The following is a 21,189-nucleotide window of genomic DNA, read 5'->3' on the forward strand; positions in this document are numbered from 1 at the left end:
GCATGAGGCAGAGTGGGCTGAGAAAGGTAAGAAATATAAAAATTCTCCTGATGGAAATCCAAAGGTTTTAAAAAAATACAGTATTTGAAAATGGAGCCACTAAACAGACTGCCTCATGCACCTCCCAGATCCACCCTGATGTCCAGAAACACCTCCTGAATGAATTGTCCCTGTAGAAAAATATATACACACGCCTCTCTCTTCTTATTGGAATCCCTAATTTGACCTGAAACACTAGTGAAACCCACAGCTCTGCTCACGCCTGGCTCTGCTTCTGCACCCAGATTAGTGCTACACGCACACACAACCCCACTCTGGAGGTTTGCTGTTCGTGTGGCTGAATCATCCCCCTTTCAGAAAAAGCCTGGGTGCGTCAGGCCAGTATCCCCAATACAGGCAGAGGAAAACCCTTACGAAGTTTATCTAATGAGCTCTATATATATGTATTTAAAAAATAAAAGCAGCAATGCAAACTCAACACATCTGAAAAAAGAAAGCTCCACCCTGGGCTTTCCCCCCTCCTCCTGCTGGCTGGGCCCTGCGGGCAGCAGGTGCAGGCAAGTGCTGCCCACGGGCACTGGGGACATCCCCGGGCAGGGGCAGGAGGCTGGATGGACCATCCCCACGTGCTCTGTTGTTTGGCACAGCCGAGGCTCGGTGTAGGCTTGGCACAGGAGAGCGGACCACGGTTGGACTTGGTACCGTGGCCCCAAGGAGAGAAATTGTCCGGCTACTGGGGGGGCCACCACAGGCAGGAGTGATCGGCACCGCGGTACAGCCAGGACCCCAAACAGCAGCAAGTATCAAAGAGGGAAAGAGAAAAACCAGCAGCGGGGATGCCAGATCCTGCGGAGTCCTATTTACACAGCGCTGGACCCCGACAAGTCCAGCTTCTTGTGGGAAGAGTGGCCTGAAAAGCAGGTGACATAAAAAACCCACGACACGACACACCTCCCCGGGCAAAGGGCCCACGGCTCTCGCTCTTGCGAGGCAGAAAAAAATGGACCTCTGGGGAGAAATAAAAGGTTTGGCAGTTGGGAGAGCTGTGGCAGACAGGAGTCTCCCCGTTGTTGGAGTAAAAAACCGGCCAAGAATGGATGGATAGGGGGTGGGTCAGATGGGTTTTTTTGGGGGGAGAAAAGGAGTGTGAGGGGTTGTTTTTTTCTCTTTTTTTGCATTTAAAAGTGCTGTGACACCTTGGCTCTGTGCAGGCCAGGTGCTGTGGCACATGCGTTTGGAGTATTGCTGCTTTGGAGGAAGTCCCTGGGCTCTAGGAGCATGGGAGGTGCTGCTTGAGGATCTGTCTTGTCTGGGGAGCTATTCTGTCCGGGAAGCGGATTTTGAACTCCACGATCAAGTCTCCTCGCTGGCTGGGGGCCTTGGGGAAGGGCAGCCCCTCCCCGCGTAGTCTCTTCACTGTCCCTGGCTTGATGATGTCGTTGCAGGGAAGCGGGATCACGCGTCCATCAATGGTGGGAATGTTCACAGTGCAGCCGCACAAGGCCTGAGGAAGGAAGAGGGAACAGGCCATCAGATGGGGCTGATACCCCAAAGCACCCTGACAGCCACACCCTGTACCCCAACTGGCTGCTCCCCTGGTTGAACTGCCCTGCTCCTCTGGATGCTGCCCAAGAGCACTGGATGATGCTCACCAGTGCAAGCACAGCTCTCTGCTGGCACCAGCCTGGTCCAGCCACCATGAACTGGGCTGCAGGAGCCGGGCAGGAGAGGGGTGTCCCAGGAGAGGGGTGCCCCAGCTCTCATGGGGGGAAGGACTCCCCATCTGCTGGGCTGCCCAGAAGGCACCACCAGCACCCAGCCACCCACAGCAACAACGCAGGCTAAATTTAGCTCCTTTCCAGCCCTGTCGCCCAGCCTTAGGCAGCCGAAAATCCAGCTGAGATCATGGGATGCTGCCACAGCCCATCAGCTGTCACCCTCCAGAGCACGGCAGCTTTGCCCGGTGCTTGGGGTTATCTATAGTACAGCCCATGTCCCATGTCCCCTGTCCCATCCCTGTCACTGACAGCCCCCACAAGGCTAGGCCAGCTTGGCACAATGGTGTGGCTGTGGCACTGAGCTTCCCTGGGAGCTGGGGTGCTGGAAGGGCTGATTCCTGTCTCCCTGTCCCATTGCACAGCCAGGAGCCGGTGTGGGGGTGCCACCCCTCTGCACCCCAGCCCCCAGCAGCAGCCGCACACCGGCCTGCATTGGCAAGCCACGTGATGCAGGAATGCAGCAAGAAAATCCTTGTGTCCTTAAATAACTCAGACAGCTCTGTCGTACATGTGGGCAGGATCGTCTCCAGGCTTTCAGCAAGGGCTGAGCGAGAGGACTGCGGAACGATGCTTCTGGAAGCGGGTGGGGGCTGGGGGGTTGCTGAGCTACAGCCTCAAGCTTCCATGTGGGGGCTGGCACAGGTCTGTCCCTCTGAACTGGGTCCTGGGGTCCCAGCCCTCCCAAAACACCCTGCAAGGGGAGTGGAGAAAGATGCAGTTGCTGTTTCTGGGGAAGGTGGAGGAATGTCCTGCATTTTCCCCCTCCCCCAGGAAAAGTCTCCAAAGGCAGAGCAGCACCAGGCACTGGGAGAAACACCTCATGCTGGCCACTGGCTCTGAGATGATGGATGGGGCTTCTGCAGCAGAACCAAGGCTTTGAACCAGAGCGCTTGCAGTGGGATCTGTGCCAGAGCTGGTTCAGGGTCTTTTTTTAGTGGAGAACGGGGAGAAGGTCCTATCTCCTTTGCATGGCTCATCTGTACAGGCCTCCTCCTGAAGAGGGTGTCCTCCAGGGATGAAATCTTCAGTCTGCAGGAGAATGCCATTACCAGTTCTGTGTGAGCAGCAGATGCTTGGCTGATCTCCAGCAGGTTGAGGGGAAAACAAAGGACAATCTCCCCATAACAAGGAGTTTGTGCTGTGTACTCAGGCACGGATGCCAAAGCCCTCCTGCCTGCTGGTGCCCAGTGCAGTGGGCCATGGCTGCAAGTGCCCATGTGTGCCAAGAAAGGATACCTCCAGCCACAAAACAGAAAGGAGAACAAGAAGTCCCTGTGGGAACACGTGGATGGGGAAACAGGCAGAGATGTGAGCAGAAGCGGGCGGTAACAGTGAAGGCAGACAGGATCTTAATGTTTCCTTCCCAGAGCCAAGACGCAAGAATCCGAGGCGATCGCTCCTCCGCCGTATGTCCCTGTTTTTCGTTCTTCTTGCTCAACTTTGCTGGCATTTGGGAAAACGGTTGCTGAAGTAACACCAGTAACCGCGGGAGCTACCCCGCATCCTAGAAAGAGGCTTGGTTTATCCCTGTGGATGAAATCACCCTGGGTTTGAGCACTGTGCTGTGTGAGCAGAGCTTTATCTAGGTCACCATTGGGTCCTCCTCCACTCATGGTGAAGCCGCCGGGGAGGGCGTCGCCACCGGCCGCGTCCCAGCTGGGATGAGCAGAGGCGCGGATGCTTCAAGGAAGGTGACGCCAGATAAAGGATGCAAAGCGGGATGGTGCCGAGGGCAGGCATTAGGCACCCACCAGGAGAGCAGGACGCGCCGCCGGCAGCGCTGCCTCCAGCAGAGGCAGCTGCTGGTGGAGCTGTGAGTCTCTGCCTTCCCGCAGCTCCCCGCTGCGGCACGTGCCTCTGATTTTAGGAAGGAAGGCAACAAATCCCTGGAAAAGCACTCCTACATCTGCAATTCTGCAGCAGACAGGTGGCAAAATGCCTGCACTGCCCCAGCAAGGCACCCAGCAGGGCCGGGACTCAAGGGCTGGGAAGACCCTCCAGTGCCCATCACCTGCCAGCTTTCCTGATGCCATTATGTTCTCTCACGGCAGTGGCAGAGACTAAAACACAGGCTAGAAGAGGCAGCCTTGCAAGGCAGAAGGTGCAAGGAGACACCTAAGACTACAGCCAGAGGCTGAGGAGATGGAGAAGTTGTGCTCTGTCACATACTGAGGTGGTAGCATACAGAATTGGAGAGCTCCCAGCATCTGCTCGTGCTCCAGAACACTTAAGGAACTTCTTTTCCTGGAAGACAAACGCAGCAGAGTATCACACTGTCCTGGCAAGCAGCAGGCTGGGGATGACAGACAGCCAGACCAGCAGCCCCATGAGGATGCAAAGCATGTTGGGTTTGTGCTGGGGGAGGTTAGAGACCAGAAGCTCCAGTTGAAAGAGATAAGGAATTGCCTGGACCATCAATTTAGTGTTTTGTGTCTGCACTGTGCAAATCCACTGCCAGCATGCAGGCCTTGCTCATGGAGCTCACAGGTGTCCAACACTTCTGATGCACTTCTCAAGCCCATTTCTCCAGTTACTGATCAAAAGTCAACTCCAGGCAGGACTCCCTCCACCCTAGACCAGTGCACAGACTTGGGCTAACACAGTCTGGGCATCAGCACAGCCAGGTCAGATAAAAGGAATGAACAGAAGAAAATATCTGAGATACAGCAGGCACTTCTCCATAAATAAGGCAGTCTCTCCTGAGTATTTCTGGATTGGCCAGGAGAACCAGCTACTGCAGGAATAAACCTCTGTACTTTGCCCTGTGAGGGAAACTCCTGAGTCTCCACGTTAAGTAGAGCTGAGTTTGCTTCAGGAGTGCCCAGCTCTGCCTGGTCCATGTGCTTTTTGCCCCCAGTACACCCGGTCACAGCCTGAGCTGGGATGCAGAGCCATCACAGAGCTCTCCTGACTTCCTGGCACACTTCACAAGATCACGTTTTCCTACCTCAGGTCTGGCCCATTGAGCTTATTTCTATTCAACGCATTTGAGAACATAAATCTGCCTTCAGGAACGAAAAAAAAAATCAGCTCATTAAGAAGACAGACAGCGTCTACCGTCTGAAAGGAACAGCAAATGGCAGCTGCCAAAAATGTCAACGTTAAATGCAGCTGCCAGCTGGGATTTATTAAAAGGTAGTTTTACAGCAGCAGTGGCGAACAGCACATCTCGTACTGAGGTAATCTTCCCTTTCCTCTCCCACCTTCGTGCAGATTGCTGGATGATCTATCTGATGCACCCATTCAGCCCTGCCATGACCTCCAGGACTGCCAGCCTGGAAGTGTTGAGTTTTACCCATTGCCTGGGTATTTAATTTGTTTGGTTGCTTATCCAGGAAAGCCAGAATCAAGGAAAACAGCCAAAGCAGTGCTCAGGGAGGGCAGGGGATCACTTTCCTCCATGTGATCCTGCTCTCTGCCCATGGGAAGAGGCACCTGGTGCAACCCTAGGCAGTAACTAAGCCACAGCAGGCTCAGCTACAGGAAAAGCAGGAATCAGACTGATGCCACCCAACCTGGGTTTTCCCTTGCTCCTACAGAGGATGTGCCCTTCGTTCCACATGTGAATACTCTATGCTAAAACAGAAGAACAAGACATATGGAGAAGGGAGAAAATGGATAAAATGAGCCACCTGAATTGGCTCAAGAAGTGAGGTATTTCAGCAGGGACCACAGGATCAGTGTCTCACATCTGGCTTGGAAGCCAAGCACCTCCAAAGCCAAGACCAAGTTGGCCTCTGCAGCTCCTATCTTGCAACCTACCTGGTCTTTCCTATCCAGAGCAGGAGAAGGACTGCCTCCCATCTTGGCCCCAAAGGCCATGAACCAGTGCCACCCCACATCCCATGGGATTTACCACCTGTACCCACCTCTTTAAGACTGATGTTTGCCGTGTAGATCACGTTTGTCCCATCCCTCTTGAAGTGCGAGTGAGGCTTGTCCTTGAGGATGAAGACGATGTCTGCAGGGATGTTGTCTGGAGTGGCATCCCCTTCTTTGGGGAATGTGATTTTGGTTCCCTCCTTCCAACCCCGTTTGATGACAATGTTTAGGATCTTGTCCTCAGTCCGCATGGTCCGGCCATCAGCGTTGAGCCTTCTGCGTGTGATCTTCATCCTCTTGGTGGATCCGTGGTAGATCTCTTCCAGGGACACCTTGAGCTCGTGGATGACAGGTGGGTCTTGGACCTTTCTCCGCGTGTGCAGGGACTCCTGGTGCCGCCGGTGAACCCCATTAATGCCATTGAAGCCAAACCGGCCAAAGGCACTGAAAGGGTCGTCGTCATCATCCATATCCATGTCTTCCTGGTCAAAGCCATTGAACATCCGGGAGCGGCTGCTTGCGAAGAAGATGTCAAAAGGGTTGGAGCCTCCAAAGAAGGATGCAAAGGTGGCATGGGGGTCTCCATGGAAGGTGTAGTGGAAGGTGTTCCCTGAGCCACCTGAAGAGCCACCTCCAGTTTTGAGACCTGGAAGACAAGGGGAAGAGGAGACATGAATGCTTCCTGTGGAGGAATGCTCTGCAAGCACTGGACTGCCCAGGTGGGAGAACAGCCTCTGTCACCTCCTTCCACCCTCTCCTGAGTGTGCTGAGCACCTCCAGCCCAACCACCGTGAAGGCACCATCTCCACCCATGACACACAGTCCCACTCCTACACCCTGCAAGCTCAGAATCCATTCAGGTTTTGTTCCCTCTATCCCTACTGAAGAACCTTTTTGAGTCTCTTCACCCTATTCACCAAATTTTAATTTAAAACATACCCTGATCAGCCCATCTCCGTTTTTCCCCATGAGCAGGCTCCTTCCTGCCCCAATAGCCTTGTCGCTGAGACTGGATATTAGGAAAAATTTGGTCAGGGGCTGCCTGACCAGGGAAGTGATAGAGTCACCATTCTTGTAAGTGTTCAATATATGGATGTGGCACTTAGGGACATGGCGTAGTGATGAACATGGCAGTACTTCATTAAATGATTTTAGAGATCTTCTCCACCCTCAATGATTCTACAGGCAGGTGGAGGTGAGCAGACCTCCAGGTCAGCATGCAGCTCCCTGCACACTGGCTGTATAAAAGCCAGGTAAGCTCCAGGTTTGAATCATATAGCAACCTTTCCCATGGGAAACTCCCCTGCCAGGTCCCTGGCTTAGCCTGATGTCACTGCAAGTCATCCCAAGTCCCAAGGAGTCAAGGCACATGACAAATGCCCCCCAAAGAGGTCACACATGCTCTGCAAGGCTATTTTTGATCAGCAGGGTTGGGAAGGGTTAAGCCAAGCCTAGCTCAAGGACTATTTTCAGTGCACACCAGTGACAGTGAAGGACTATTTCTGACAGGCTGTCCTTTGTCCCAACCCCCCACGCCCTTTCCACAGCAGGACAAGTTTGGGGGTCTCTTCTGAGTGCTGAAGTCAGTATTCTGGGTGGGCTGAAGGGGCTTTCCCACTTCACCTTGCCTACACAGCACACTCCTGAAGCTCCTCAAAATGCTGATCTTCATCGCCCAAAAAAAAAAGGGAAACAAAACACGTGGGGAAGGTCATGGAACATGAGAGGTTCAACAATGATGGCACATGGGGGAAGATGGTCTTTAACTGGATGGGGCAGCGAGGGAGCTCTTACCCTCTTCCTTAATTCACTCTTTATTTTAGATGCCTGCAGGCGACAGGGATTTTGCCAAATCCCCAGTGAGCCCCACTCCTAATAGACCGTACAGCCAGGAGGTTTCACCTTTAATCCCATGACGCCAGCCTGAGCAGGGTCCGATTTCATTGAGGCCTCCTGGGAAAAAGCTGGTTTCCCACTTGAGAGAGTCTCTTCTCATTTTACAGGGCAGCAAATCACTGTGCCCAGTGCATCCATCACAGCCCTGACATAACTAACGGGTCAACAATTAACCCACTGCTGCTTAATCCCGCCAGTGGCTTGTGAGGGGATGCACCTGCCCGAGAGAGGAGCTGCCTCTTCCACCCAGCAGCCTGCTCCTGCCAGATCTCCTGCTCTTTTAAGTACCCAAGCCCTGGGCTGATTAATGCAGATGCTATTCGGCACTCTCCTTGAATGGGGCTGCACTCTTCCATCATCGACTAATAAGGCCGCCTGCCTTGGAGCGGCTCTCCTCCTCCTCCTCCTCCTCCATGCCAACCACCAGACAACAGCAGCCGCTTGGTTTCAAAACAAGGGCCTATTACTTAAATTGGGAAAAGCTTTGAATCCTGTAGGTCAGCCTGTACCAGGGAGGACAGCGGGACCAGTGCCCAAGTGCAGGGGGAATGTGGGCAGAAGCAGTACGTCTCTGCTGTGTTATTTAGGTCATTTAAAGAGCTGCTAACGAATTACCTTAGGTACAACCCAGGAGGTGAGCTCCCTCAATTTCTCAGCTGGCACTCAAAGTTCTGGGGCAGAGGGCAGGAGGAGCCCAGCCACCCCAGGAAGCAAGCTGACAAATTTCTGGAAAAGTGAAGCAGTCTGGGGAGGAGTGGGATGAGAGGTGATTTCTGCCAGCTGTGGAGCCTTCACTCTCTCTGATTCTTTGGCAACCAGTCCCATTTCAGAAGTAGGCATGAAACACTGAAACACTTCCTGTGAAACATCCCCCCTCACCTCTAAAGAGGGATTTTCCTCTGAGTTGGACCCCACATCCCTGCCTCCCAGTGGGCAGCGCCTACCCCCTTACCTTCCTCCCCATACTGGTCATACACAGCTCGTTTCTTGGGGTCACTCAGGACGTCATAAGCCTCCGCAATCTCCTTGAACTTCTCCTCAGCGTTGGGGTCTTTATTCTTATCAGGGTGATATTTCAGGGCCATTTTGCGATAGGCCTTCTTGATTTCATCTTCGTTGGCACCGCTCTGGATGCCCAAAATCTTGTAATAGTCCTTCCCCATGATGGCGACACTGCTGGGAGCCGAGTACTTATTCCTGAAAGGAGAAAGACAGCTCTTCGTAAGGTGAATATCACACAGGGGCAGCTGGGGATGGGACTGGCACACACTTATCACGGAGACGATGCTCCCTGTGTCCCACGGGCCAGCAGCACCAGAGCCGGCTCAAGTCCACGCTTCCCAACAGAGGTCAGAGCCCCGGTGCCAGAATGTATCCCAGCTCTGGTTTTATCCCGCTGAGCCCCTTGGCTGGGATGGACAGACTCATCTCGGAGGCTGGCAGGGAGAGAGAGCTCAAGTTGGGGCACGGTGCTATTATAGGGGCCACGCCACTGCTAACGTCAGGCCAGGACCACGTCCCTGTCCGTCCCCCCTGGGCTGAGTCAGAAGGGCTGAGCTATGTCCAAATGTAGCTGATGGCCTGTGTCCACCCCCTTGCCTTGTTCTCTCCCAGCTGGGGACCTGAGACCCAAGTCAGGGTGATGACAGCAGGTTTTGGAGGCTGAAAGCAGTGGCAGGGACCACGTTGTGCCTTCACCTTAAAGGAACTTCAAACATTTTGTTCCTGAAAGCAATTGGCATTCAGCTGGAGATAAGCGCCTCCGGCTGTCAGAGCCATAATTTGTATTTAGCGGAGAGAGAACGGAGCCGTTAGACAGAAACATCTTGTGATAGTGGGAGGGCTTTTTTCATTTTCTGTTTAAAAAAAACCCCAACACTTTCTAGCCTGACTTGCACTCCCTGAGAGCCTCCAACTGGATCTTGCAGTAAGGCAGGAACTCAGGGCTCACTCGCTGCATCGCGCGGGGGCTGAGGCCATGCCCATGCCTATACTAAGGCATGGAAAACCCGGTGGCTGTAATTCATCCCCCAGTCACTGCTGGAGTCACAGCCACCCAGAGAGCAGCCAGGGGAGATGGCAGGGCCGCTCTTCCAGGAAAAAGCTAACAAGTCCCATGCCTCTCCACAGATGTTTCCTACTGCTCCTCGACTTTTACTTATTTGACAGCAAACACTTGACACCCCGAACCGCAGACCCCAGGTCTGGCCTGGCCCCTCTCACACTCAGTGCTGATGCTGCTTCTCCCAGGTGCTGCCCTTGCACACCTTCACTCCCACTGCTCACAGCCTGCTCCCTGCTACAGTCCAGGTTTCACCCTATACTTGCTCCAAACACACCTGAGCCATGCCAACCCACTGTGCCCCTCCAGCAGAGGGATTATGGCATGGGGTGTGAGTTTTGGTCCTTTTCTTCACCATCATACAAGCTACCAGATGTTCTCCCCACCCTTACTCTATATCCATGAGCTCCCATTGGAGGTCACAGAGGGATCGCCCAACCACCACAGCTCAGTCAAGGGTGGTTATGCTCCCCTAGGGTCCAAGCTTGGGTGCTGCTCATCTGGCAGCCACACCAAGCATCCAACACTTGCCTTGGGCCATGCCTTGGGCAATGACCCCCTACAGGAGCTTGGAAATTGGTGCCACCTTTGGCCACCTCCATCCAAACCATCAACTTCTGCTCTTTTTTGCTCCAGCTGTGGAGAAGAAGCTTTGCTGTAGACGGGAGGGGGGGCTAAGGCACCCCTGAAGGACACAGTGAAGGGAGATGGGGGCATCTGCAAACACTGTACAATATCTCAGGTGGCACAGAAGAGGTGGGAGGAGGCCCCTGGGGGCATAAAGAGCATCTGACAGCGTCACCTGTGGCAGCTCCCGGATGTCAGCACATTTCTATACCAGCTCCTGCATGCAGAGATGTCAAAAGCACCCAGCCCACGCAGGTGCTGCGGGATGCTCTGCCCCCAGCCCACATCCCCCTCCCCATTTACCCTCCCAAAATGCTGGGCAAGCTGCAGGAGAATCAAGAGCTATCCTGTCCATTCTCCCCACCAAGGGTCACTCCAACACCTCACTTCCCCACAGCAACCTCCAGTGGAGGGCAGGGGCTCTCTGAGGCTATTACTGGGATGACAATTTGGCCCTGTCTGGATGTTGCCAACCCTCCCACAGCGAGAGCAAACCAAGCAGTGCTAAAGACAACCCCATCACACCCTAGCTCCAGCAACACAGAGCTGACAAACATTCAACTGTCACTGCCCAGGGACCACAGTGTTGGCTCTGACCCCACGCAGCCCACCCTGACAGCACCACTGGGACACCCTCATCTGGCCAAAACCCCACAGCGTTTCCCATGAAAACACATCCCAAAAATGCAAAATGCTGTCACCACCCACAAGATCTCTGGTCTTGCCCACTGAGAGGTCTTTGGCCAGGGTGGGGATGCCTGATGAGGATCTCTGACCTGACCAAGGACCCCTTCGTCTGGCTGGGCATGGGGAAGGGAAGTTCTGTACCAAAATGCATCCCGGTGCTGTGGTTTACCGTGCCAGAGAGGACCAGGTGCCAGAGGGTGACCCGGTGGGTTAAGGCACACTCCTGAGGCTCAGCTCACATGCACAATGGTGGTAAAACACGACTCTGTCCCTGCAGAGCCTCCCTCCTTCCCTCCCACCTCTCTGGGATCAGCTGCGCCTTGCCACCGATCCTCTCCCCCTTCTGCTCAGTCATCCTCTCCTGACTTCCCATTTAACCCACTCGGGAGCGGTGGGGGGGTTTCAGGCTGGCAAAGGCATTCCTGTATCACCCTTGCATATCAGATGCCCCCAGATAAGCTACAGCCACCTTGCCTTGGTGGAAACCACAGGCATTCCCCTGCCCTGCAGAACCAGCCCAACCTCCATCCTCCTCTTGCAACCACACCAAAAGAAAAAAAATAATTAAATAAAGAATAAATCTTTGTTCTGGCCCCGCACATGACATCAGCCCGAGCAACCGCTGGGCCAGCGCGCCAGCTGAATAGCGATCGTTTGACATAATCCCTCTGCTCGGCAGTCATCCAAGGAAACAAACCCACCCTGCCAACAGCACAAGACTTTTTTTTGTTCCATCTCGGGGTGCAAGGTCACCCCGGGATGCCAGGGACAGGCACTGATGGTTTAACGAGGACACAAGGTTGAGAGGCGGAAACCCACTTACCGAAACTTTACGAACACATTCATAGTCCAAGCTGTCATTTTTAAAGGCTCTAGTTTTATTTTAAACATCGCGGCTGTCCGCAGGCGGCGGCAGGTGTTGTGTGCCCGGCCGGGAGGCACTGGAGGGTGGGAGGAGGGTGGCGGGGCAAAAGGTGCTGGCTCGTGCCGGGGATGCCGCCGCCGCCAAGGGATGCTCTGCGGGCGAGTCCCCCCCTCCACCTCCTCCGGCACACCCAAAGGGCAGCTCTTCGCCAGCCCGGCAGCCGTGGTTGGCTCTGACCTCGCTCCCAGGATGGCTCCGAAAGGGCTCCTCCGGTCGACGCGGTGCCGCCGGGGAGCTGCCGTCCTTTGTGTGATTCCCAGCCGCGCACGGAGAGACCCTTCAATGGAGTCACTCGCAGTGCCGTAATTTTCCTTTTAATTGGTTTCTTGACGCTTTCTCGTTAAACCGACAGATTAAGACACTTCTGCTTAATCCGTCAGCTCCAGCATTCCTCTTCTCCGCTGCCACAAGGCACCCAGCCGCCTGGTACCGTCACGTCCCCCACGCAGCCCCCTCCAAGGAGCGCAGGGAGTGCAGCCAGGAGCCCCCCGGTGTCCCCAGAAACGACTCTGCTGACGCCCAGGGCTGAGCACCCGCCAGGCGAATCGGGTAGGGAGAAAAGTAGGGCGGCGTTGATATGGAAAAAAGTCACGTTAACCAATGTGCACCTCCCCAGCTTTTCCCGTTCGGATGCATGGGGGTCCCTGTGTCCCCCTCACCGGCCGCCGGCACCGGTCCCCCGGCAGAAGGGATCTGAGTGCCGCATTCCCGCCCGGCGTTCGGGGATACCCGTGGCGGCAGGGCAGCGGGACGGGGACGGTGCGTCCCCCGAGCCCAGGCGCAAAACCTACTTCTGAGAAGTCACCTTCAGGCACGCCAAAGAAAGCTAATGCCACCGCGTCCCCTCGTCTGTCACCGTCACTCGCAGGCCACGGAGAGCATCCTCTCCAAAAGCTCTACACCGAAACTAGGCAGCCGTACTGGGGATATCACCAGGCAGCTCCTGCATCCCACCCGCGGCAAGCGAAACAGCCGGGCGGGCGACAGACCCCATCCCGCTGTGTCCCCAGGGGCTGGAGTCCCGCCGGGCTCCGAGCCGGCTGGGTCCGGCGAGGCGCGGGTGCCGAGGCAGCGCATACCTCTCGGCGCGGCTCCAGAAGAGCAGAATTGCCGGCATGGTAGCGTATCCCGGGCTCAGTCAGGGAGCTGGTGGGGATCTTGTCGCGCCGGGGCAGGCAGAGCCACCCGTGCCCGTGCTGGATGGCAGTCGCAGGCAACCAGGCAGCAATGTCATGACTACCCGCAATGAATCATCCCCTCCCCGAGCCCCCACACGCGCCGCCCGCCTCCCCCTCCCCACCGACAGCCCCACTGGGGTGCCGGCACCTGCGTGGGGACGGGGTTAACCCTCCCCTCGCTGCCTCTGCCAGCACAGCCCCCGCTGCCAGCCCCGCCGGCGGCCGCCTCCTGCGTGGGCACGGATCAGGACCCCCGCTCAGAATTTCCCCAGAGAGAGTCCCATATCTCCACAGCCACGAAGTGCTGCCTCCTGCGTGGGGATGGTGTCAAGTACCACTTACAATCACCCCCGACAGGGTCCCCCATTTTCCAGACCTATCTGGCACTAGCTCTTGGGTGGACATGGGGTCAAGCCCCTCACAGCGTCTCCCCAAGTAGGTTCCCCTCTTCCCAGCCACACTCGGCTGCTCACATTTGTGTGGAGATAGGGTCAAGCCCCCCATGCTGCCTCCCTGTGTAGGGTACCCCAATTCCAGACTCACAAGGATGATCACAATGGCATGGGGATGGGTTTGAACCCCCTCACTGCACAGATCACCACTCCATGCCCCCCACCCAGCCCCGCTGTGGGGCTAAGAACTTCATGGGGATGGGGTTTATCCCCCTCCCAAGCCCAGAGGTGCTATCCTTTTTAGGGGCTGTCACACACACAGGGGTTCACTCATGTGTTGTGCCCCAGTGCACAGACCCACAGGGGTCCAGGGGTGACCCCCTGCCATGATCAAGCCCCACTGGGACCCACTGTCTGCCTCAAGAGGAAAGGAGGTTAACCCTTTCCTCCTGGTCAGCCCTCCGAGGAGACACTGTCACCTTGACTGGGGACAGGGGTTAACCCCTTCCATGCTGGTCCCTCTAACCGTGTTACTGTCACCTGGGTGGGAGGTTACCAACTTTCTCACCAGCCAGTTCAGTCCCACTGGAACACACAGGTACCCCCAGGGTGCCGGTGGAGGGGTGCTGACCCCTTCCAGGCCACTTCACATAGCTCAAACAGAGCACATTATTCCCTCCAAAGTGAAACTGGAGAGAGGGATTAACCCTAACCTCACCACCCTCTCCAGCTGCACAGGGCTGTCCTGCAGCCCCATGGCAGGGGGTGTTACCCTCTCTCTCTGCCCCACTTGGATGCACTATCTCTGTTATGGGGGGGGATTAACCCCTTCCTGACACACTTTTCAGACCACAGGGACACGCAGTCATAAGGTGCCCAGTTAACCCTGACCCACAGTCCCACCAAGAAACCCTGACACCCCACAGGAGCCAGAGATGCCAACTTCTTCATCCCCCATCTTCCACCCCATAGAGACTCCATGTCATCCCATGGTGACAGAACAGGGTGGCTACCCTCTGCTTCCCACCCACAAAAGGGCAAAGGGGCTAAGCTCCCAGACCCACTGCAAAACCCTGTCACCCCTTGAGGCAGAGAGGCCAGTCCTGCCAGCCCCCAGAGACACCCTGCCACTTCATAAAGCAGAGGTTTAGCCCCCAGATCAGAACAGACTGTCACCCCACGGGTGGAGTGTGGTAAGCACCTTTTCTCAGCCCTATAGGGACATGCTGTCACCCCACGGGCACGGGGGCCAATCACCTTCAGCCCCGCAGTGACACCCGAGCTCCTCGCTCGGGGCAGAGGGACTGACCCTCCCCAGCCCCACAGTGATATTCTACCACCCCACGGTGCAGGGGGACTGACGACCCCCCAGTTTCATGGCAACAGCTTATCAACGCACGGCGCAGGGAACTGACGCCTGAGTCCCACAGCAACGCCCTGTCACCGCCTGGGCAGGGGGACTGACCCCACAGCGACACCCTGTTAACCTCGAGATAGGGGCATTGCCCCCCACCCCCGGGTGACACTCTGTCACCCCCGAGGCACTGGGTGAGACCCCCGCCGGTCCCACAGGGTCACCCTGCCACCCCGGGCTGGGGGGACTGACCCCCGCCCAGCCCCACAGCGACACCTTGTCACCCCACGGCGCGGAGTGACGCCCCAGCCCACGATGACACCCTCTTACCCCCCAGGGCGGGGTGACATGACCCCCCAGCCCACAGCGAGCCGCTTCGCTCTGTGGGGCACGGGGACTGACTCCTCCCGGCCCCACGGCAACAACTTGACACCCCACGGCAGTCCCACAGTGACACCCTGCCACCCCGCAGGGCAGGGGGACTGGCCCCCACGGCCCCGGCGTCACGGCCGGGGCCGGGGTGCGGGGGTCGGTGTGGGGGTGCGGGGGCGGTCGGGGGCCCCCCCCGGCACTCACCGCTCCCGCTGTCCCGGGGCGCCGCGCGCTCGCTGGGCCGCCCCCGCGCCCGCCCCCCGCCCGCCACGTCAGGGGAGTCCCGCCCGCGCGCGCCACGCCCCCGTTGGCCCGGGGGGCTGTCCATCGCCGCGCTGCGCCGCGCTGATTGGCCCTCCCTGAAAGGGAGGCGGGGCGAAGGAGGGACCCGCCGCTCACCTGCCCGCTTCTCCCCCACCCCACCTCGCCTCCCAGTCGCCGCCTTCCATTGGCCAGTTCAAGCCAGCACCGCCCTCTCGGCGCTCTCTGATTGGTCGGGCGCTCGCTTTCAGCGGCGGGATCCCCGGGGGGAATCTTCTGGAAAGGCGTTACGTCACCGAGGAGCCGCGCCTCAAGCCGTTCGTGTGCGCGCTCCCTCCCCCTCCGCCCGCCGCTCCCGTGGCTCGGGGAACGGGGCCGTGACCCGGCCCGGGGCGGCGCAGAGGCGGTGGGTGGTTCTGAGAGCGCCGGGCACCCGGCACTCTGTCAGAGACTGGGGCTGCGCAGGGCCCGTGCCCCTTCCCCCAGGCCTGGCAGCCCCCAGGACCCCGGCACAGGCAGGGCTGTGGTGGTGCAGCATCCCAGAGTGAGTGAGGTTGGAAAAGACCCCTGAACTCAATTCCAGCCTGTGACTGGACACCACGCCATCAACCAGACCATGGCACTGAATGCCAGGTCTTGTCTTTTCAGAAACGCTATCAAAGATGGTCACTCCACCACTTCCCTGGGCAGCCCATTCCAAAGCCCAGTCACTCCTGTGGCAAAAATCTTCCTAATGTCCAAAGAAAACCTCTCCTGGTACAGGCTGAGGCTTTGTCCTCTTGTACTGTCACTTGCTCCCAGGGAGGAGAGACTGACCCCCACCTGGCTACACCCTCCTGTCACAGAAAGTGAAAAGTCTCCCCTTTGAGTTTCCTCCAGGCTCAACACCCTGAACTCCCTCAGCTGCTCCTCATCCCCAGCTCCATCACCCTTCTCTGCTGAAAGGTTCTGGAAGCACTTAGCAGGGCCAGGAGGGCTTCATCCAGGGTGGGGGAATTGTGAGGAGAAGGTGTCAGGAAGGTACTGGAGCAGCGGGGCCATGCCATGGGAATGCAGGGCAGTGCAGGCATCTCAAGAGCCCTGCCTGCATAAGGTGTGCCCTGCTCCATGTGGGACTGGTGGGGCAGGAGAAACAGCAAGTCCCTGAGGATTTTAAAAAGGACATTTTGGTGCTGGAGTGAGTCCAGAGAAAGGCAGCGGAGCTGGTGAAGGGTCTGGAGCTCAAGTCCTGTGTGAAAGAAGAATTGTCTGAGGGAACTGGAGGTCTTTGGAGAAAAGGAGGCTCAGGGGGCACCTTATCACTCTCTGCAACTCCCAGCAGGTATAGCCAGATGGGGATTGGTCTCTTCTCTCAGGCAGCCAGTGACTGGAGAGGAGGACAGAGCCTCAAGCTGTGCCAGAGGAGGTTTAGGTTCGACATTAGGAAGCCTTTCTTTACAGAAGAGATCATTAGACATTGGAATGGACTCCTCATTCGTGGACTCCAGGTGGTGGAGCCAACTGCCCTGGAGGTGTTTAAGGAGAGATTGGACATGGCAGTTGGTCCATGATCTGCTTTGCAGGATAGTGTTTGGACATAGGTTGGACTCGATGAGCTCAAAGGTCTTCCCCAGCCTGGTTCTGTGATTCTGTGGGGTGCTCTGAGGTGTCTGACGGGGTGATGGGTGAGCGTCCACTCCCCAGGAAAATGCCATAGCCAGATCAAACACCCAATGTGATGGGGCCAGGTTCCTTATGCAACAGAGGGTGGCTGAGACTCTTTAGGCTGACATTGTGCAATGCCTTTTCATCATGAAAAAGCCACTGGATTCCAAAGCCCTGGTCCAGTGGGAGGCTCAGTGTCTGTGTTTAAAACAGCTTCTGCTCTGACAGTGGTGCATCCCAGCTCTGCAGAGTCTGTGGCCAGTTAGCCAGGAAACTGGATAGCTGAGCCACAAACGCTGCCAGCACTGTCCCTCCGCAAATCCTGTCACATGTCTCCTTCCGGGGTGAGGGTGTGTTTGGGCTTTTGCCTTGTGAGTCTCCCCGTTGATCTTTCCAGCATCCTGGCGTGGGTCAGACCAGTAACAAGGTGCCTCCTGGTTGGAGGATCTGTCTGGACCCAGTGACCTGGATTTTGTCCTGGGAAATCTGCCTGTCTTGAGAAGAAAACCCACGTCTTGCTGCTGTCGAGTTAGAGCAGAACATGGGGACAGCATGCTGCCTGCACACCTGTCTGTAGACTGAGGGGGGAAGCATCTGGTCGTGCAGGTGCTGCAGCTCGTGGGTGGAGCTGAGCGCTGCTGTGAATGGCTGAGGCTGTTTGGATGTTTGTCCTTTTGTAACCTCTGTGTGCTTCCTTACTGATGGAGCGTTTAAAAGGGCACTTTCAGTTTACATCTCGTCCGACCCTTGTGGTTTGAGCGCAGCATTGGTCTCTCCATCCTGCCTGGGCCGGGGTCCTTTACTCTCTGGAGTCCTCCTGGCAAGGTGTGCGCAGCCACCTGGGCTCCTCGTTCGCCACCATGGCCTGTCCGTAGAGCCCCTCGGAGCTGGGAGAGTCGGAGTTCGCTCTGCCCGTGGAGCGGCTGAGTCATCGCGGTACTGACCCAGCACTTACTGTGGCCCATCTGTTTTGCTCTGCGCTGTTCGGCGGCCCCGTCCCCGTGGCGGGGGGGCTCGTGCTGCGCGTCCCGCGCCGTGCCCATGCCCTGGCCTTGCAAATGCTTTTTGTTCTGGCTTTTCATCGCCGGGAGCACTGGAGGCCCCGGGCTGGGGGAGCTGGTGCAGGCCGTCCCCGTGCTCACAAATGATCTGCTTGGTGTGCAGCCTGCCCGGGGACAAACAAGGGCTCTGGGCCAGGGGCTGGCTGCGGCCCCGCTGGGCAGGAGCGGGGTCAGGGCAGAGCACAGCCTCCCCTCCTGGGGGCAGAGGGTGTTTTAACCGAAACCGCGCCTCCTTCGCAGCCCGTCTCCCTTGCTGGCACATCCGCACCCTTTTAAAGACACGCCGGGAAAGTGCAGGGAGGGGTGGCAGGAATAATTAAAGGTACGAAGCCGTTTCCATAGATGGAACAATTACATAAACTGGCTCTCTTCCGTCTGGGGGAAGAGATGACTGAGGGAGGCATGATGGGGAATAATAAAATCCTGTGTGGTGGGGGGAAGGAAGGTGAGCAGGGAAGGGTTGCTCGAGTTCCTGTAATTGGGCATCTTGTGTCAGAATACTCAGTGACATTTCAGGACATGAAGACATTTCCTGAAGTAGTTTGGGATTAACCTGTGGAAATGGTAGCCTTAGGTGAAGTGGTGGAGGGAAGATGTAGGAAAATTGTTTGGGATGAAAAGGCAATTGAGCAAATTCCTGGAAAGAGAAATCCACGAGGGCTGATGAGCCCACTGATGTTGGTTCTGGTGCAGGAAATCCCCAGACTACAGGCGTGAGCAGCATGCTGTGTTCACCTGGAGCTTCAGCTCTTCCTGGAACTTTGTGCCTCACCACCAGAGGTGATGGGGAAGTGGGAAACAGCTCTCTGGGCTGTTTTCCTGTTGAAACATCATTACCTAGTGTCTAAAGGTTGGCGCAGAGGAGAAGGCCACTTACCTCTGCAACCACCTACCCGAGTGCCATGCCAGTGCAAGAAAGACTTTTCCCAGGTTGCTTCCACCTCCTTCTGGATCTGGATCTCCCCATGGCTGAGCAGATGAAGCAGGAGCAAGGCACTGGCTCCTTGCTGCACTGCTCCCTTGCCCTGCTCGGAATCCCCTGCCCAGTGCAGCGCTATGTCTGTGGCTGGGTGAGCTGGGGAGATGCATCTGAGGACACTGGGCTTGGCAGCAGCAGGGTTTGCGCTCTGTTCTCCTCGGCAAGAGCAGCACCCACGCATTTGGTGCTGTCTTTCCTTCTTGCCTGTTCCCATCCTCAGAGGTGTCGCCTGCCTTTTCCAGCACCCTAAGCTGCAGCAGGAGGAAAAGGCTTGAAGGAAAAAAAAATCCATGCTCAATTTTTTTGTTTTTTTTTTTTTTAATGGTGGGATTAATGCTCCATTCCCTGCCTGCTGCTGTCCTGGCTGTGGTCTGAGCTTGATGCATCTCTAAGGAGATGCTAGTGGGTCACCTTCTAGGGCAGGCTGGGCTCTTATGTTCTACAAAAGCTGCTGTCCATACAGGGGAACTCTGTCCAGGAGACCTGTAACTAGTATCCTTGGGATTCATCCAACCTCTGGCTTGTCCTCTGAGGAAACCACCAGCTATCACCAGCTCCCAGTCACCCTGGTTGTGTTGGTAGCCTCAGCATGTGGTAGGCTTGTGTCTGCCTGGCTCTGAGCATGGGGACTGGGGGCTCAGCAGCATCTTCCATGTCCTTGTGCTGCTGTGTGTCAGAGCCTGACTGGCCTCCCAGGGCGTGCAGAGGAAGGGGGTGGAAGCTGCTCTCAGCCATAATGATGGTGTTTGGCTTGTCCTCCCTGGCTGGGGCTAAGGATGAGGATGGTGGCCGCTGTCTCTCCCCTGCCAGAACCGCCGGCAGCAGCTGAGCCGGCCGCTCCGCTCGGCACTCCGCACCTGCGGGGGTGGCATAATGAGCCATGTCCTTGTCTCAACCTGCCGCTTCCTCTCCCGGCAGCGTCTGTGCTGCCAGCTGGGTTATTTTTTCTTTTTCATATATTTTTTTTTTCTTCTTCTTTTTTTCTCCTTTCTTTTTTGCCTTCCTACCGCTATTCTTGAGTGGTTCCCAGCCGGTGGTTGGCAGGCAGCCCTTGCTGGAGACCATCTCCCGGGCTGACCTTTGCCAACCCCCTCGGATGAGCACAGCGGGGCTCTCCTGCCACCCACGTCAGGTGCGCGGGTGAGATGCGAGCGGCTCTGAGTGGCAGTGTGTGGGAGGACTGGGTCTTCTCCAGTCCCTTGTCCCCACCTGTGCTCATGCTCTGCTGGAGGGGCCAAATCCTGAAGGCAGGAGTGAGTGGGAGGAAAGGGCAGCATGGGGGATGCAGCAGTGCTTTTTCTGTGGTAGAGCCTGGGGAAAAGGAAGGTTGTACTCAGCAGATCCTGCCTTTGCACACCTTGGTTTGTCCTGATCTAGCCTGCTGTCTCCCTCACTGAACCACAAACGCAGAGGTCTAAACTAGGCATGCAGATTGTGTGGGCAGGGAAAACCCTCTCTGGAGCCATTTCTGCCAGCCCTGTGTCCAAGCAGTTGAAAGAGGGAAGGCAGTGTCCCCACCCTAGTTTGGCATGCTGGAATGTGGCAATTTGTCCCAAGCTGCTGTGGGAATTAGCAGCAGGCATGGGACTGGAATCTGGAGTGTCTTGACTCTGCTTGTGGTGCTACCCAGCAAGGCAGGATGATAATGAGAACCAGCAGCAGCCCCACAGCCCCATCATCCTTCTTGCCACTCACCTCTGACCTCCACATCTCCCTGGGAGGAAGGCCAGCTGTGCCAGGGAACCCAGACAGCGTCGGTCTCCCCTTGGGACCCATCTGCACGTGGAGGATGCCTGCTAAAGTTTGGGTTGGCTCTGTTTCAGCTTCCAGCCTTTGCTCTGCTTTCGTCAGCAAAGTTGTCCTGCAGCACTTGCTTCCTCTTGGGCATGTCTCTTCCAAGTTACATTTTGGCCAAGCTATTTGCTTGGTTTCTCCTAGGAATGTCTTTCTCTTTCCAAGTTACATTTTGACCAAGTTGTTTCTGCTCTGTGTTTGGGTGTCAACACTGAGCCGCTCTAGTCTGTTCAGCCCCTCCATCATTTTAGAAATTTTGGCCCTGAAACATTCTTTCCAGGACAGGTGTGTCCCCAGGTGCTTCCATCAGAGGTGCTGTCCCTGAAAGTCACAGCTGGAGGTGGGTAACTTCTCCAA

General features: G+C 56.5%; 1 protein-coding gene across 3 annotated transcripts; it reads right to left on the reverse strand.

The window, feature by feature from the left end:
- Window positions 1-492: 492 nt before the first annotated feature.
- DNAJB5 (DnaJ heat shock protein family (Hsp40) member B5) lies at window positions 493-15,358 on the reverse strand. Of its 3 annotated transcripts, XM_059873864.1 has the most exons (5): window positions 15,298-15,314; window positions 8,767-8,932; window positions 8,449-8,693; window positions 5,648-6,246; window positions 493-1,504 (listed from the first exon to the last, which is right to left on the reverse strand). In XM_059873864.1, the coding sequence occupies exons 3-5, from the start codon at window positions 8,657-8,659 to the stop codon at window positions 1,271-1,273; spliced, it is 1,044 nt and encodes a 347-aa protein (XP_059729847.1). In that variant the 5' UTR covers window positions 8,660-8,693; window positions 8,767-8,932; window positions 15,298-15,314; the 3' UTR covers window positions 493-1,270. The 3 variants fall into 3 exon arrangements, with proteins under 3 accessions (XP_059729847.1, XP_059729848.1, XP_059729845.1); XM_059873865.1 differs by lacking the exon at window positions 8,767-8,932 and having other exon boundaries at window positions 15,298-15,358; XM_059873862.1 differs by lacking the exons at window positions 8,767-8,932; window positions 15,298-15,314 and adding an exon at window positions 12,877-13,036.
- Window positions 15,359-21,189: the final 5,831 nt, after the last annotated feature.

Source organism: Haemorhous mexicanus, chromosome Z (assembly GCF_027477595.1).
Source record: "Haemorhous mexicanus isolate bHaeMex1 chromosome Z, bHaeMex1.pri, whole genome shotgun sequence".
NCBI classification, from domain to species: Eukaryota; Metazoa; Chordata; class Aves; order Passeriformes; family Fringillidae; genus Haemorhous; species Haemorhous mexicanus.

Coding starts and splice junctions, on each gene's coding strand:
- DNAJB5 (XM_059873862.1), bottom strand. CDS start 12,914: ATGCCGGCAATTCTGCTCTTCTGGAGCCGCGCCGAGAG. Junction 8,694..12,876: donor TTCTGGAGCCGCGCCGAGAG/GTATGCGCTGCC, acceptor TTCTCCTTTCAG/GAATAAGTACTCGGCTCCCA. Junction 6,247..8,448: donor TGACCAGTATGGGGAGGAAG/GTAAGGGGGTAG, acceptor CTTGTCTTCCAG/GTCTCAAAACTGGAGGTGGC.